The sequence below is a fragment of the Typopeltis vanoorti genome, chromosome 2 (genome assembly GCF_054136105.1).
Source record: "Typopeltis vanoorti isolate ZY-2024b chromosome 2, IOZ_Tvanoo_1.0, whole genome shotgun sequence".
Lineage (NCBI taxonomy): Eukaryota > Metazoa > Arthropoda > Arachnida > Uropygi > Thelyphonidae > Typopeltis > Typopeltis vanoorti.
The window spans coordinates 174,233,648-174,246,348 of record NC_143550.1 but is presented as its reverse complement, the minus strand read 5'-3'; the positions used below and the strand labels follow the sequence as shown (position 1 = coordinate 174,246,348).

The following is a 12,701-nucleotide window of genomic DNA, read 5'->3' as shown; positions in this document are numbered from 1 at the left end:
TGTTTACTTTTCAATATTGTCACCTTGGCACTAAACTTTCCTGTTAGTTCTCTGATCTTTTTGAAAAGATCTCTTGTTTTTCCTTTCTTGTTCTGGTCTTCTATTTCTTGGCATTCCTGGCTAAAGTATTTTTCCTTGTCTCTTCTGGCTTGTTGTTGAAACTGCATTCAAATGCTGTACTTCCTGTGGCCTTCATTTTCCTCCTTTCCTGAGCAGTTTTGATGGCATCTTCTGACAGGCATTTGGACTTCTTACAAACTGTTGGGATATTCTTCTTTGCTTCTGTTTTAATTATATCTTTAATCTCTTCCCTTAGTTCATCTGGTTCTCTTTCACACAAATTGAGTGCGTTGAATCTGTTCTGTATGCTAATATTGTATTCAGCTGGTACGTTTTCAAGATCATATCTGATAGACATTTGTGATGTTTTCAGTTGCCGTAGTTTCACTTGTATCGTAGCCACTAATAACTCATGGTCTGTTCCACAATCTGCAACTGGAAAAGCCTTGACAGACTGAATTGCACTTCTGCATCTTCTTTGTCCAAGTATATAGTCAATTTGATTTCTGTGTTGTCCATCAGGTGATACCCATGTGTACAATCTTCTTTTGTGCTGTTTAAAGCAGGTGTTAGCAACAAAAAGAATTCTCTGCACAAAACTCAACTAGTCTCTTCCCTGCAGTGTTTCGAATACCTAAACCAAAATGACCTGTTATTCCTTGTTCCTCAGTCTCTCTCACTTTTGCATTCCAATCTCCAATAAGTAGCCATAAATCTTGCTTTGGTGCTGCATCTATCACTTCTTGTAACTTGCCATAAAATTCTTCAATGTCTTCTTCTAATGCCTCTGTAGTAGGTGCATAAATCTGAATGATGGTCATGTTCACTGAATGTCCACTCACTCTGAGAGAAATGATTCTGTCACTCACTGGATTATAACCCATTACATACCTAGCCATCTTTTTCCTGAGTAAGAAAGATACTTCATTTTTTCGACTTGTCTCATGTCCTGAGTAATACACCATATAGTCCCCTGACTGAAAATGACCCATTCCTGTCCATCTAAGTTAACTTATTCCCAACATATCCAGCTTCTTGCGCTCCATTTCCATCTTTATGATTTCCAGCTTACCTTGGTTCATACTTCTAACAGTCCAAGTTCCAATCCTGTGGTTTTTTGTGAAACAGGGAGCCTCCCTTTTCCAACCAGCAACATCCATAACCAAGCTTCCTTCTGGGTTTGACACCTGGACACATCATAAAAACTAGTTCTACTTGTGGAAGCCCTCTGTTCTTCCCCAGTTGCATGCCCGGGGGGTCTTACCATCCAGCACCATATCGTACTTTCTCATTTTTGGCATTTTCATGGAATGTTCTTGGCAAGGTACGGAAGTGGTATGCCATTGCCTTCCTCTGGAATATTTTTCGACTTTGCAGTCTAGATCCGCACTGTTCTGTGAAAATGGGGGCACCTCTGGAAGGATGTGACTCTTCGCCATGCAGTACGGTCTTGGTAAAGAAGAGACTATATACCCCTACATAACTATATACCCCTACTTAACTGAAATTTCCACATTTTGCTCCTTCCCAAGTCAAGATCACATGATCACTTTCCCCAGTTGGAGGCAAAGTAGCAAGTAACCTTAGTTATGGAGAGGTCTTCTGATCCTATAACAAGATATAACACTCTCATACCCTAATCCCCTCTGTCACATTCTGCTTCAAGTATCATAATCAGTTAGTGAATAAATTCCATTTCCTTCCTACCATGTGATCATTCCTCCTTCTAATCTATGTTTCTGAAGTTGAAGTCCCTTAGTACCCTATAATAATTACTCAACATGTGCTCATTGTACTATCTGCTAATTCATATCGTTGACCTCATCCCTGGCTCCCTATGGCCTATAGCAGAAACCAAATTTATATTTTATCCTATGGGCCTCAATTTCATACCTGGAATAATTGTAGGATAGATGACAGGTGCATTTTCTGTATTCCTCCAGATGGATGTTAACAAGATCCTCTTGTTCAAGTATCTTGTTAAAGAGCCTCTCCACATGGCGGAGAGGATCTTTAGGACTGCCAATAAGGAAAGTTGTGATAAGGTCTGATGGATGTACTGTGTTAGACTTTTTCAGAATGCATGCACTTTTTTTTCTGAGGTGCCCCAGACATATGGAATGGCAATGGGTTTTGTATGTTCTTGATTTTTTTTTTCTTTTCTTTTTCTGAGAGGAATACTGGATAGGCAGACAGCTGTTAATTTTGTTAAAAGGGGGAAGCCATCAGATATAAATGGGTCCCAAACATGATTGATTTCACCAATATGGTATCAATTATCATCAATTACTTTCACAAAAAGAAAATCTTTCAGCTAATAAAATTACAACATCTAACTCAATATGCTTCCTCCAATAGGGAGAATAAGCTGGTTGGTGAAATGTTACTTACGATAAGTGACTACTTGTTTCTTCTGAGGAGACAGAGGACCAGAAAGGAAATTATTATTATTATACGGACACCTCCATGGAATCTGAAGACTCACAGTAGGAGATCCAATCTATCCACGCAATCTATCATACCTCTCCTTGAACCCATTAACAGACAAAGCCCTTACCACTAACTCTGGCAAACCATTCTACTCATTCACAACTCTCCAAGCAAATATTCTAGTGCTCCCACCTCTATCAAAAATGACTTTATTCAACTTGCAGGGAAGAACCCTTGTTCTAAACCCCTCTAGCCAATTGCTGAAACATTTCCTCTGCATCAATCCTATAAACTTTAAGCAACTTAAATGTTTCTATTACATCCCCTCTTTTTTCTCCTATCAACCAACTTCTGCAATCCACACACTTTCAATTTATCCTCACAGGGAACATTCACAGGCCACTCACCATCTTGGTCACTCGACTCTGAATCCTCTCCACCACTTCCTCATCAACAAGAAATCCAGGGTACCAGACTTGAGCACAGCAATCCAAATGTGGGCATATCAAAGCCTTATAAAGTGGAATGACAACTTCTTTATTTCTACTTGTTAATGAGTTCTTCAACAGCCAAGTAATCTTTTGGGTTTCCTTAGCAACATGTCCTCTAAACTTTAGCTTTCTGTCTACCACCACCCCTTAATATCTAGCTTCATCTATTTCCTGAAGTACACTGCTTGTAATCTATTTATCCCAAAATGCATAACTTTAGATTTCTCGACATAAAACTGACACCCATTAACTTTTGCCCATACTAACAGCCTATTTAAATCATCTGCAAAATCTCCACGTCACCTTGATTACTCTACTCTACCTAATTTTGCATCATCAGCAAACAACTGAATATTTCCTTTCATGTTATTTCCTATATCATTTATGTACAAATTAAACAGCACTGAATCTTGCAACATGCCACTAGTCACCTGTTTTCAATTCGAATCTGCCCCTCTATAGACCACTTTTTGATATCTATCCAGCAGTTTCAACCTTTATTGAGGTCTCATCAGTGGGAGCCAGACCCAGATACTAAGGTGAAAGCAATGGAGAAGTCATATTTACCCACATGAGTTGCCTAAAGGTGTCTCACCTTATTATTAAATTACTCTGGATTTATAGAAAGATGTTGGAAGTTTTTTTTTCTTTTGGTTAGACTATAATAAATTTAGTTTAATCCTTTATCCAAGTGTAACAAACAAAGTTTGCGCCTGAAATATCTTCAGGACTGAAGCAACTCGTGGTAAAGGCGGACCAAGCTCTCATCACTCCTTGTCTTAGTATCTCCCATGATGCAAAGCACATCACCTTGCATACATGTATAATGCTATGCATTAAGGGAAGGGCCACTACCCAGATTGTTTTCGACCTTTATTGAGGTCTCGTCATTGGGAGCCAGACCCAGAGGTGGTGATACTGAGGTGGAAGCAATGGAGAAGTCCCTCTGACGAGGAACTCTGAGGCTCCTACTGACGAGACCTCAATAAAGGTCGAAAACGATCTGGATAGTGGCCCTTCCATTAATGCATAGCATTATACATGTCCGCAAGGATATGTGCTTTGCATTATGGGAGATACTAAGACAAGGAGTGATGAGAGCTTGGTCCGCCTTTACCACAAGTTGCTTCAGTCCTGAAGATACTTCAGGCGCAAACTTTGTTTGTTACACTTGGATAAAGAATTAAACTAAATTTATTATAGTCTAACCAAGTGAAAAAAACTTCCAACATCTTTCACTAAATCCAGAGTAATTTAATAATAAGGTGAGACACCTTTTGGCAACTCGTGTAGGTAAATATGACTTCTCCATTGCTTCCACCTTAGTATCACCACCTCTGAGTATGACTCCCACTGATGAGACCTCAATAAAAGTTGAAACCGGTCTGGGTTGTGGCCCTTCCCTTAATGCATAGCATTATACATGTCCGCAAGGAGATGTGCTTTGCATTATGGGAGATACTAATACAAAGAGTGATGAGAGCTTGGTCCACTTTTACCACAAGTTGCCTCAGTCCTGAAGACACTTTAGGTGCAAACTTTGTTTGCTTATACTTGGATAAAGGATTAAACTAAATTTATTTGCTGGTCACCTTTCTCTTTATGTACCCTCCATAGCATTTTCTTCTTCTGCAGCTTGTGCTTAATGATATTACTCATCCATCTAACTCCTACCCAATTAACTATCCTTGCCCTAAGTATACAATTTAATACTGCTTCTTCTACATGACCCTTAACTATATCCCATGCACTACTAACATCCTTATCCTGCAGTGTTTTATGCCATGGTACAGATTTAAGCTGCTTCCTATGCATTTACATATAACCTGTCTTGCAGATCCACAAATACCCCTTCTTGATAGAATATTCCTCATGTTTTACAATCTCCCAAGTCGAGACCATATGGTCACTTTCACTAATTGGAGGCAATGTCACCTTGGTTATGGCAGCTCTTCTGATTCTAAGATCACGGCAAATACTCTTCCACTTCTAGTCCCTTCCATCACATGCTGTAAGTAATTTATATAAGTAAATATAATTTATACACCTGGCAGCAGGTGTATAAATTATATTTCCTACCTGCTATGTGATCTTTCTTCCTTTCAGTCTATAACTCCATAGTTGGAATGTCCTCCGTAATAATCACTTGACCTGTACTCATTGTACTAATTTGGAAATGCATGTCTTCCAAATCATCTGTGGAGCTCCCTAGCCTATAGGAACAACTAATTGTATATTTTGTCTGACTGTCCTTAATCTCACACCAAATTGCTTCAAATGAACAGCCACCTTCCCACCTGTCTCCTATTCTTTTTGGTTGCAATTCATCTGCTATCATCAGTAGTATTCCTCCTCCCATCCTATCTTCATTATCGTCCCTAAAAATACATAACTGTTCACATTCAATCCCTGTAACTACATCATCTGCTGTTAGCCAAGTCTAACTAGTGCCTATAATTTTTGGCGAGGTTGCACTAAACAATGCCAAAAACTCCTTCCTCCTGTTCCTGATATTTCTGGCATTAGTATATAGAAACTGTAGCATTCTTTTCGTCCCCCACCCACTTTTACTTTCTAAATTGATTATCCTACTCAAAATATAGACCACTGTCACTAAATTTAATCATTTTAACATTAGTATCTCATGTAATACAGGTTTACAACTCTTCTTCTTTTCAAAGGAAGCAATAGCACCATTACTTTGAATTTTATCAGCGATTATTAACAACAATAAAATAAAACAGTTATCAACAGTTTATAATTCACAGCAAAACATAGAGATGTGGCAAGTAATGTCATCGTAAACAAACAGTTCACGAAAACTGCACATCAGTTGATGTAAGAGCAAATGCAGCATCATATAAATGGGCACTGGTTATAATTGAAAAGCGTTGTATGAGTGGATCGTTGTAAAGCAAAGCACTGTAAAATAATCTAAGGTATTACTGTATATCCTATTCAGATTACTGAACTAAAGGGATACTACAGTATTACTAAATAAGTTGTTTCTACATGATACATCATAAGATATAAGGAAGGAGCAAGAACTAGATTACATCCCTGGAAATTGTGCAAGGACATGATGAATAAAAGGACAAGAAGATTTTTTTTTTTTTTTTTTTAAAGTAGTGGTGGGTGAGTGGAATGAATTGCCTGAGTATGCTGTGAATACTAAGAATATGATGAGTTTAATCTTCAGTGTATGAAGATTAAACTGTATGTTACAGGCAGGAGAGAGAGAGAGTTTCCTGAAGTCCAAGGACTTTTGTAAAATATGTATACTTATTTCACATTGTAATGTAATATAATGTAATGTATACTTATTTTATGATGTATACAACTGTTAAATGGTATAAACTTTTTTCTCTCTCTCTCTCAACAAGTCTTTGACTAGATGAGATTGATGTAATAATAATAATAAATTCATTACAAAGTGAAAAAATTTAGGCTGAAAATCAGAACACTTTCCATAATGCGTTCATATAACTTAATTGTTCAGTTTCCTTTCTTTTAGGCTTACACAGTGATCAGAATACTGCACTGCTTGAGTAAAACTTTAGTTTAATATAAGCCAAAATCAACACTCGACGTTTAGACCTTCATATCAAGGTCATCTTCTGGAGCATATACACTATATACAGAGAAACAAGCTGCACTACAATCTACATGGTTTGCTAAAGTTACTGACCAAAACAGGCCAATAATTGTTGTAATGGTTGGTCAGTAACTTTAGCAAACCATGTAGAATGTAGTGCAGCTTGTTTCTCTGTATATAGATGCTCCAAAAGATGACCTTGATATGAAGGTCGAAACATCGAGTGTTGATTTTGGCTTATAATAAACAAAAGTTTTACTCAAGCAGTGCAGCTGTCTCCATAATTTTCCAAAAAAAAAAAAAAAAATGAACTGTTCAGTTATTTTAATTTCAAATAGTTTTCTAAATATTCCATTTAGAACTCTTTTTTGAAATGGTAGTTTCCCAGTTTCCAATAATATCTCTCTCTCTCTCTCTCACACACACACACACACACACACACACACACACACACACACACACACACACACACACACACACACACACACACACACACACACACAGTGTGCGCAGGCAGGCAGGCAGATGCAGCTTTTAATTTTTCAGGAAATGACAATGCATACTAGAGTGTTAATTATAAAAACTTTAATACCTTCCTATATTTTGGCAGTGTTACATTGCCATCATCAGTGATCACAAAAGACAATGATATGGGTATGATATCCTGTGGTAGGTGTCCAAAGCATGGTCAGCAATCCTTATATATATATCCTTAGGAGAGCCAATATATCCTTATATTGGCTGTCCTGCCTGTTTGGCCATAGGACAGTTTGTAACTGAAAGGGACCTGATATACTCCTGGTAGGTCTACGGAATGTGGCTGGTCTGGTGTAGCAGATAAAAGATGCCAATTTCTTGTGTGGTCTGCAACTGGTTGTAAGGTCATATTTCCTTAGGATTTTTGTTAATTTTTCAGATGTGCACCGGATATATGGAATGGTGATAGATTTTGAGCAAGACAAATGGCTGAGACAAACTAATTTAGCCCACTAGGCCCAACTTCTGTTGTCTTTATTCAGCCTCATTTGCTCAGTGTTAGTGCCTGCTTGCACATATCATTGCCTTCACATTGTTACATTGTTTTTTGTTATCACAAAAAAACAATGTAACAAGAAACATTGTTTTTTGTGATAACAAAAAAAATGTAACGTTGCCGAAATATATAGGAAGGCATTAAAAATTTTATAATTAATATTCTAGTATACACTGTCATTTTCTGAAAAATTAAAAACTATGTGTAACCAACATATAAGCCTATCTACAAGAATTATGATCATCCATGGAGATTCCATCACACGCAGAGCCCATCAGTATGGCAAGTTGGAGCTGAAGATCTCTAGAGAACTGAATTAATTAGCCTTTCTAAAACGCTGCCGGGATTACAATGTGATCCCAAATTGTGTTAAATTAAAACACCAATTTACGTCACTGAAGGCTCTGTGCATTTATAGATGCACTAGCTTTGCTCTCTATGGGTACAGATTGCGCCACCTGTGTTCTTCTAGCCAACACCAACAAAGTTATCAGTGTGCTGGAAGAAGAAGAGCTTGTCACGATGCTGAACATTTACCTTTAGATAATAATTTCTGACATCTCAATCCCTTCAGCAGACAGAGAATTTCAAAGATGCAATGTCGGCAGATTAAGAAATTTAAATGCCTACAAAAAAAACTCCACTTCTAAACCTCAACTATCTCGTAACAGTAATTAACATATCTTCCATTACCCTGAAGCAACTAGCACACTCTCAGGTGTGTTAGTTGCTTCAGTTATTGATATTGCAAAGTTACGGCAATGTAACTTTGCAATATCACCTAAAAAAATTCTGACAGGAGAAATAATGACATAAGTGGAACAAAGTATCTGCAGCCTTCACAACCATATTGCCAACAACATCAGACTGAATGTAACCAGTGTTTTCACCCAAGTTAAACCACCAAAAAAGTAACCCATCAAAAGTGGAAAAGGGAAATGCCACTGTGGTTTTAAACCAATCAGATTACCCAGGTAAGCTTGCCTCCTTCCCATAGACTATGATCACACAACACATAAATCAGAACACTCCACAGACTCCTTAAAAGGGTTACCTCATGGCCTGTGGAAGTTACAAACACACTAAAACCTTATAACTATAGATTTCGCGGATATATGGACTATCAAAAATCTATAAACAGCATGTGCTGTTACATCCCATTGTGGATGGCATTGATTTACAAATTAGCCAAACATTCAGCCAAAGTACTCTTGCAATATGCTGGCAACACACCTGCACACATAAAAAAACTTGGCCCATTTTAAAGCCAGTATAGAAAACTTCACACTTCAACACTGCCATAATGGTCAGTTTTGATATCTCCTCCTTATTCACCAATATCCCACTGAAGGATACCTTCGACCTAATCCAAGCCATGTTCCCTCCTGATATCTCAGCCCTATTTCAATTCACCATGAACTCAGGCTAATTTGTTTGCCAAGAAAAATTCTACAAACAGAGGGGACTGTCATAGGTTCTCTGGTCTCTCCACCCCTGGCCAACTTCTTTACAGAGACCTCTGAAGAAAAAGCCTTAAACTCTGTCCCTCTGGCTACACTATGTGGATGATGCGTTTTCCATTTGGCCGCATGGCCTGGATACACTCCATAATTTCTTAACACACCTAAACAATCAACACCCAAGGATCCAGTTTACCTTGGAAAAGGAAAACAACAGGTCTCTCATTCCTAGATACTCTGATTACACACTGCCTGATGGATCCCTGGCATTCTCTATTTACAGAAAACCTACACATACAGATAGATATATTCACCAGCAGTCACCCCCCCCCTCTCAACAATATGGGATTATAAAAACTCTATATAACAGGGCAAAATTAATCAGTTCAGATAACAGTTTCCTAACTACTGAAACTTAACTATATCATTAATTTCATAGTCAATGGCTACAACTCCCAAAAAATATTAAAACCATGTAACCACAATGGACCCTACCCTCTCCCCTCAAAGCAGAGATTACTCAAAATCTATTACCATTCCATATATCCAGCGTGCACATCTGAAAAATTAACAAAAATCCTAAGGAAATATGACCTTACAACCAGTTACAGACCACATAAGAAATTGGCATCTTTTATCTGCTCCACAAAAGACCAGCCACATCCCATAGATCTACCAGGATTATACAAGATTCCTTGCAGTTGCAAACTGTCCTACTATGGCCAAACAGGCAGAACAGCCAATATCAGAATATCCAAACGCAAGGACTACATCTGGTTTCACCCACCACAGGATACACTGGAAGAAGGCCATTTATACTACAGCAAATACAAGTATGAAAAACTATTCTTAGAGTCTGCCTCAGCTCTGATAAAAACTTTCCAAACCTCAACAAATTTGAGTGCATGAGACTGCCCCACATTTTGGAAGCATACATTTTAAGATCAGCCCAACAGGCCAAGACAACCTAATTTAGCCCACCATTTAGCCCAGACTTCTGTTGCTTTTATTCAGCCTTATTTGCTCAGTGTTAGTGCCTGTGTGCACATATCGTTGTTGTGTTTTCGTTGTGTGCACATATCATTGTTTGTGATCCCTGATGATGATGGCAATGTGACACTGCCAAAATATAGAAAGGTATTAAAGTTTTTATAATTAATATTCTAATATACATTGTTATTTCTTCAAAAATTAAAAGCTATGTATAACCAATACGTGTGTAGAGGCTTAAGTGCTGTGAGGACATCATGTTGGAGGCTTAATGGATTTTTTTCAACACTCAAAAAGAATTAAAATAGAATTTAATACTTCCTATATTTTGTCCTAGTCACTAGGACATCTACGGGGATTACAAAAACAATTAATGTAACATATACACAAATAACAAACAATACTAAGCCCAACCACGTGGGTGACACTAAAGTCCTATCTAGGTAGAGCGCCCTCTAAGGGCAGTAGTAGGTGGCCTGGAATGTAAAGTGGGAACTCTGGTGATGAGTGTTTCCCAAATCTTCGGAAGCTTAATGCAACCATATTTATTGAGATTTGGTTGGTTTTTGAGAGCTGCTGCTGCTTCCAAGAAAAATCTCTCTTTCTTGAATTTGCTGTGGTGGAGCATGGTGGTTTTCTTCCATGATACCCTGTGGGTGGTGTCCAAAACATGGTCAGCCAAGCCTGAATGGCCATAGTTGTGTTTGAAGATGTAAGACTTTTGTTCCTCTACATGGATGGATGCTGATCTGCCTGTCTGTCCAAAGTACGCCAGCTTACAGGAACCGGGTACTTTGTAAACTCCAGGCAGAGAGAGAGGAGGGAGCTGATCTTTCGTAGACCAGATAAGGGTAGCCAGTTTGCGGTGGGGCTTATATGCTGTGTGTAGATTGTACTGTTTTAGTATCTTGGCTATTTTTTCGGATGTGCCACGGATGTAGGGGATGGTGATGGCATTTTTAAATTCTTGTTGACGAGAAGGACAGGGAATGGGGGAGGAGTTGATTATTTTTTTGATACTGTGATCGCTGTAGCCATTGGAGAGGAAAGTGTTGTGTATGTGGTTAAGCTCAGTAGTGAGGGCGGTTCCACTGGAACAAAGATTGTGGGCTCTCTTGGTAAGAGTTTTAATAATGCCATATTGTTGAGAGGGGTGGTGGTGAGAGAGTTTGTGAATGTATCTGCCTGTGTGTGTGGGTTTTCTGTGAAGGTAAGTGTATCATTAGGCAGGCGTGTGACTAAGGTGTCTAGGAAGGGTAAACAATTGTTCTTTTCCTTTTCCATAGTGAATTGGATTCTTGGATGTAGACTATTGAGATGACTGAGGAAGGAGTCTAACGTGTCTGGCCATGAGGCCAAATAGAGAACACATCATCACAGTATCAAAAAAATAATCAACTCCTCCCCCATTCCCCGTCCTTCTCGTCAACAAGAATTTAAAAATGCCATCACCATCCCCTACATCCGTGGCACATCCGAAAAAATAGCCAAGATACTAAAACAGTACAATCTACACACAGCATATAAGTCCCACCGCAAACTGGCTACCCTTATCCGTTCTACGAAAGATCAGCTCCCTCCTCTCTCTCTGCCTGGAGTTTACAAAGTACCCTGTTCCTGTAAGCTGGCATACTTTGGGCAGACAGGCAGATCAGCATCCATCCATCTAGAGGAACACAAGTCTTACATCTTCAAACACAACTATGGCCATTCAGGCTTGGCTGACCATGTTTTGGACACCACCCACAGGGTATCATGGAAGAAAACCACCATGCTCCACCACAGCAAATTCAAGAAAGAGAGACTTTTCTTGGAAGCAGCAGCAGCTCTCAAAAACCAACCAAATCTCAATAAATATGGTTGCATTAAGCTTCCGAAGATTTGGGAAACACTCATCACCAGAGTTCCCACCTTACATTCCAGGCCACCTACTACTGCCCTTAGAGGGCGCTCTACCTAGATAGGACTTTAGTGTCACCCACGTGGTTGGGCTTAGTATCGTTTGTTATTTGTGTATATGTTACATTAATTGTTTTTGTAATCCCCGTAGATGTCCTAGTGACTAGGACGAAATATAGGAAGTATTAAATTCTATTTTAATTCTTTTTGAGTGATGAAAAAAATCCATTAAGCCTCCAACAAGTATGTATAACCAAAATATAAGCTTATCAACAAGAAGACACACACACACACACACACACACACACACACACACACACACACACACACACACACACACACACACACACACACACACACACACACACACACACACACACACAAAGCAGGTTAAGAGAGATTACCTGATAAACAGGAAGGCTATCAAGCCCAGGAAAATCCTCTATATCTCCAGAAATGCTATTGAAACATGCTCCATGCCAGGGACAACGAATTCTGCCATCACATAAGACACCTGGATGATTAATTTATTTTGAATAAGACCTATGACATTATAAAGATGAGTTAGAAGATATTGTAATATACATATAAAAGAAGGATGGAAACAACTGAGAAATTAACAACTTCAATTCTTCCAAGAAACAAATTATATTGTTTTAATATTTTTTAAGGTAAGGCACTTCTGCATATAGAACAATACTGACGCTATGCTGCTTTCAAAAATTCAGTTACAAAACCTCAGT

At 38.6% G+C, this 12,701-nt stretch overlaps 1 protein-coding gene across 1 annotated transcript in view; it reads right to left on the bottom strand.

The window, feature by feature from the left end:
• Positions 1-12,701, bottom strand: part of LOC150109677 (apoptosis-inducing factor 3-like) — a 197,884-nt gene that overhangs the window by 119,493 nt on the left and 65,690 nt on the right. Inside the window, exon 5 of the mRNA XM_090402950.1 lies at positions 12,363-12,472. Coding sequence (XP_090259076.1) covers positions 12,363-12,472 — 110 coding nt within the window. The remainder of the gene's footprint in view (positions 1-12,362; positions 12,473-12,701) is intronic.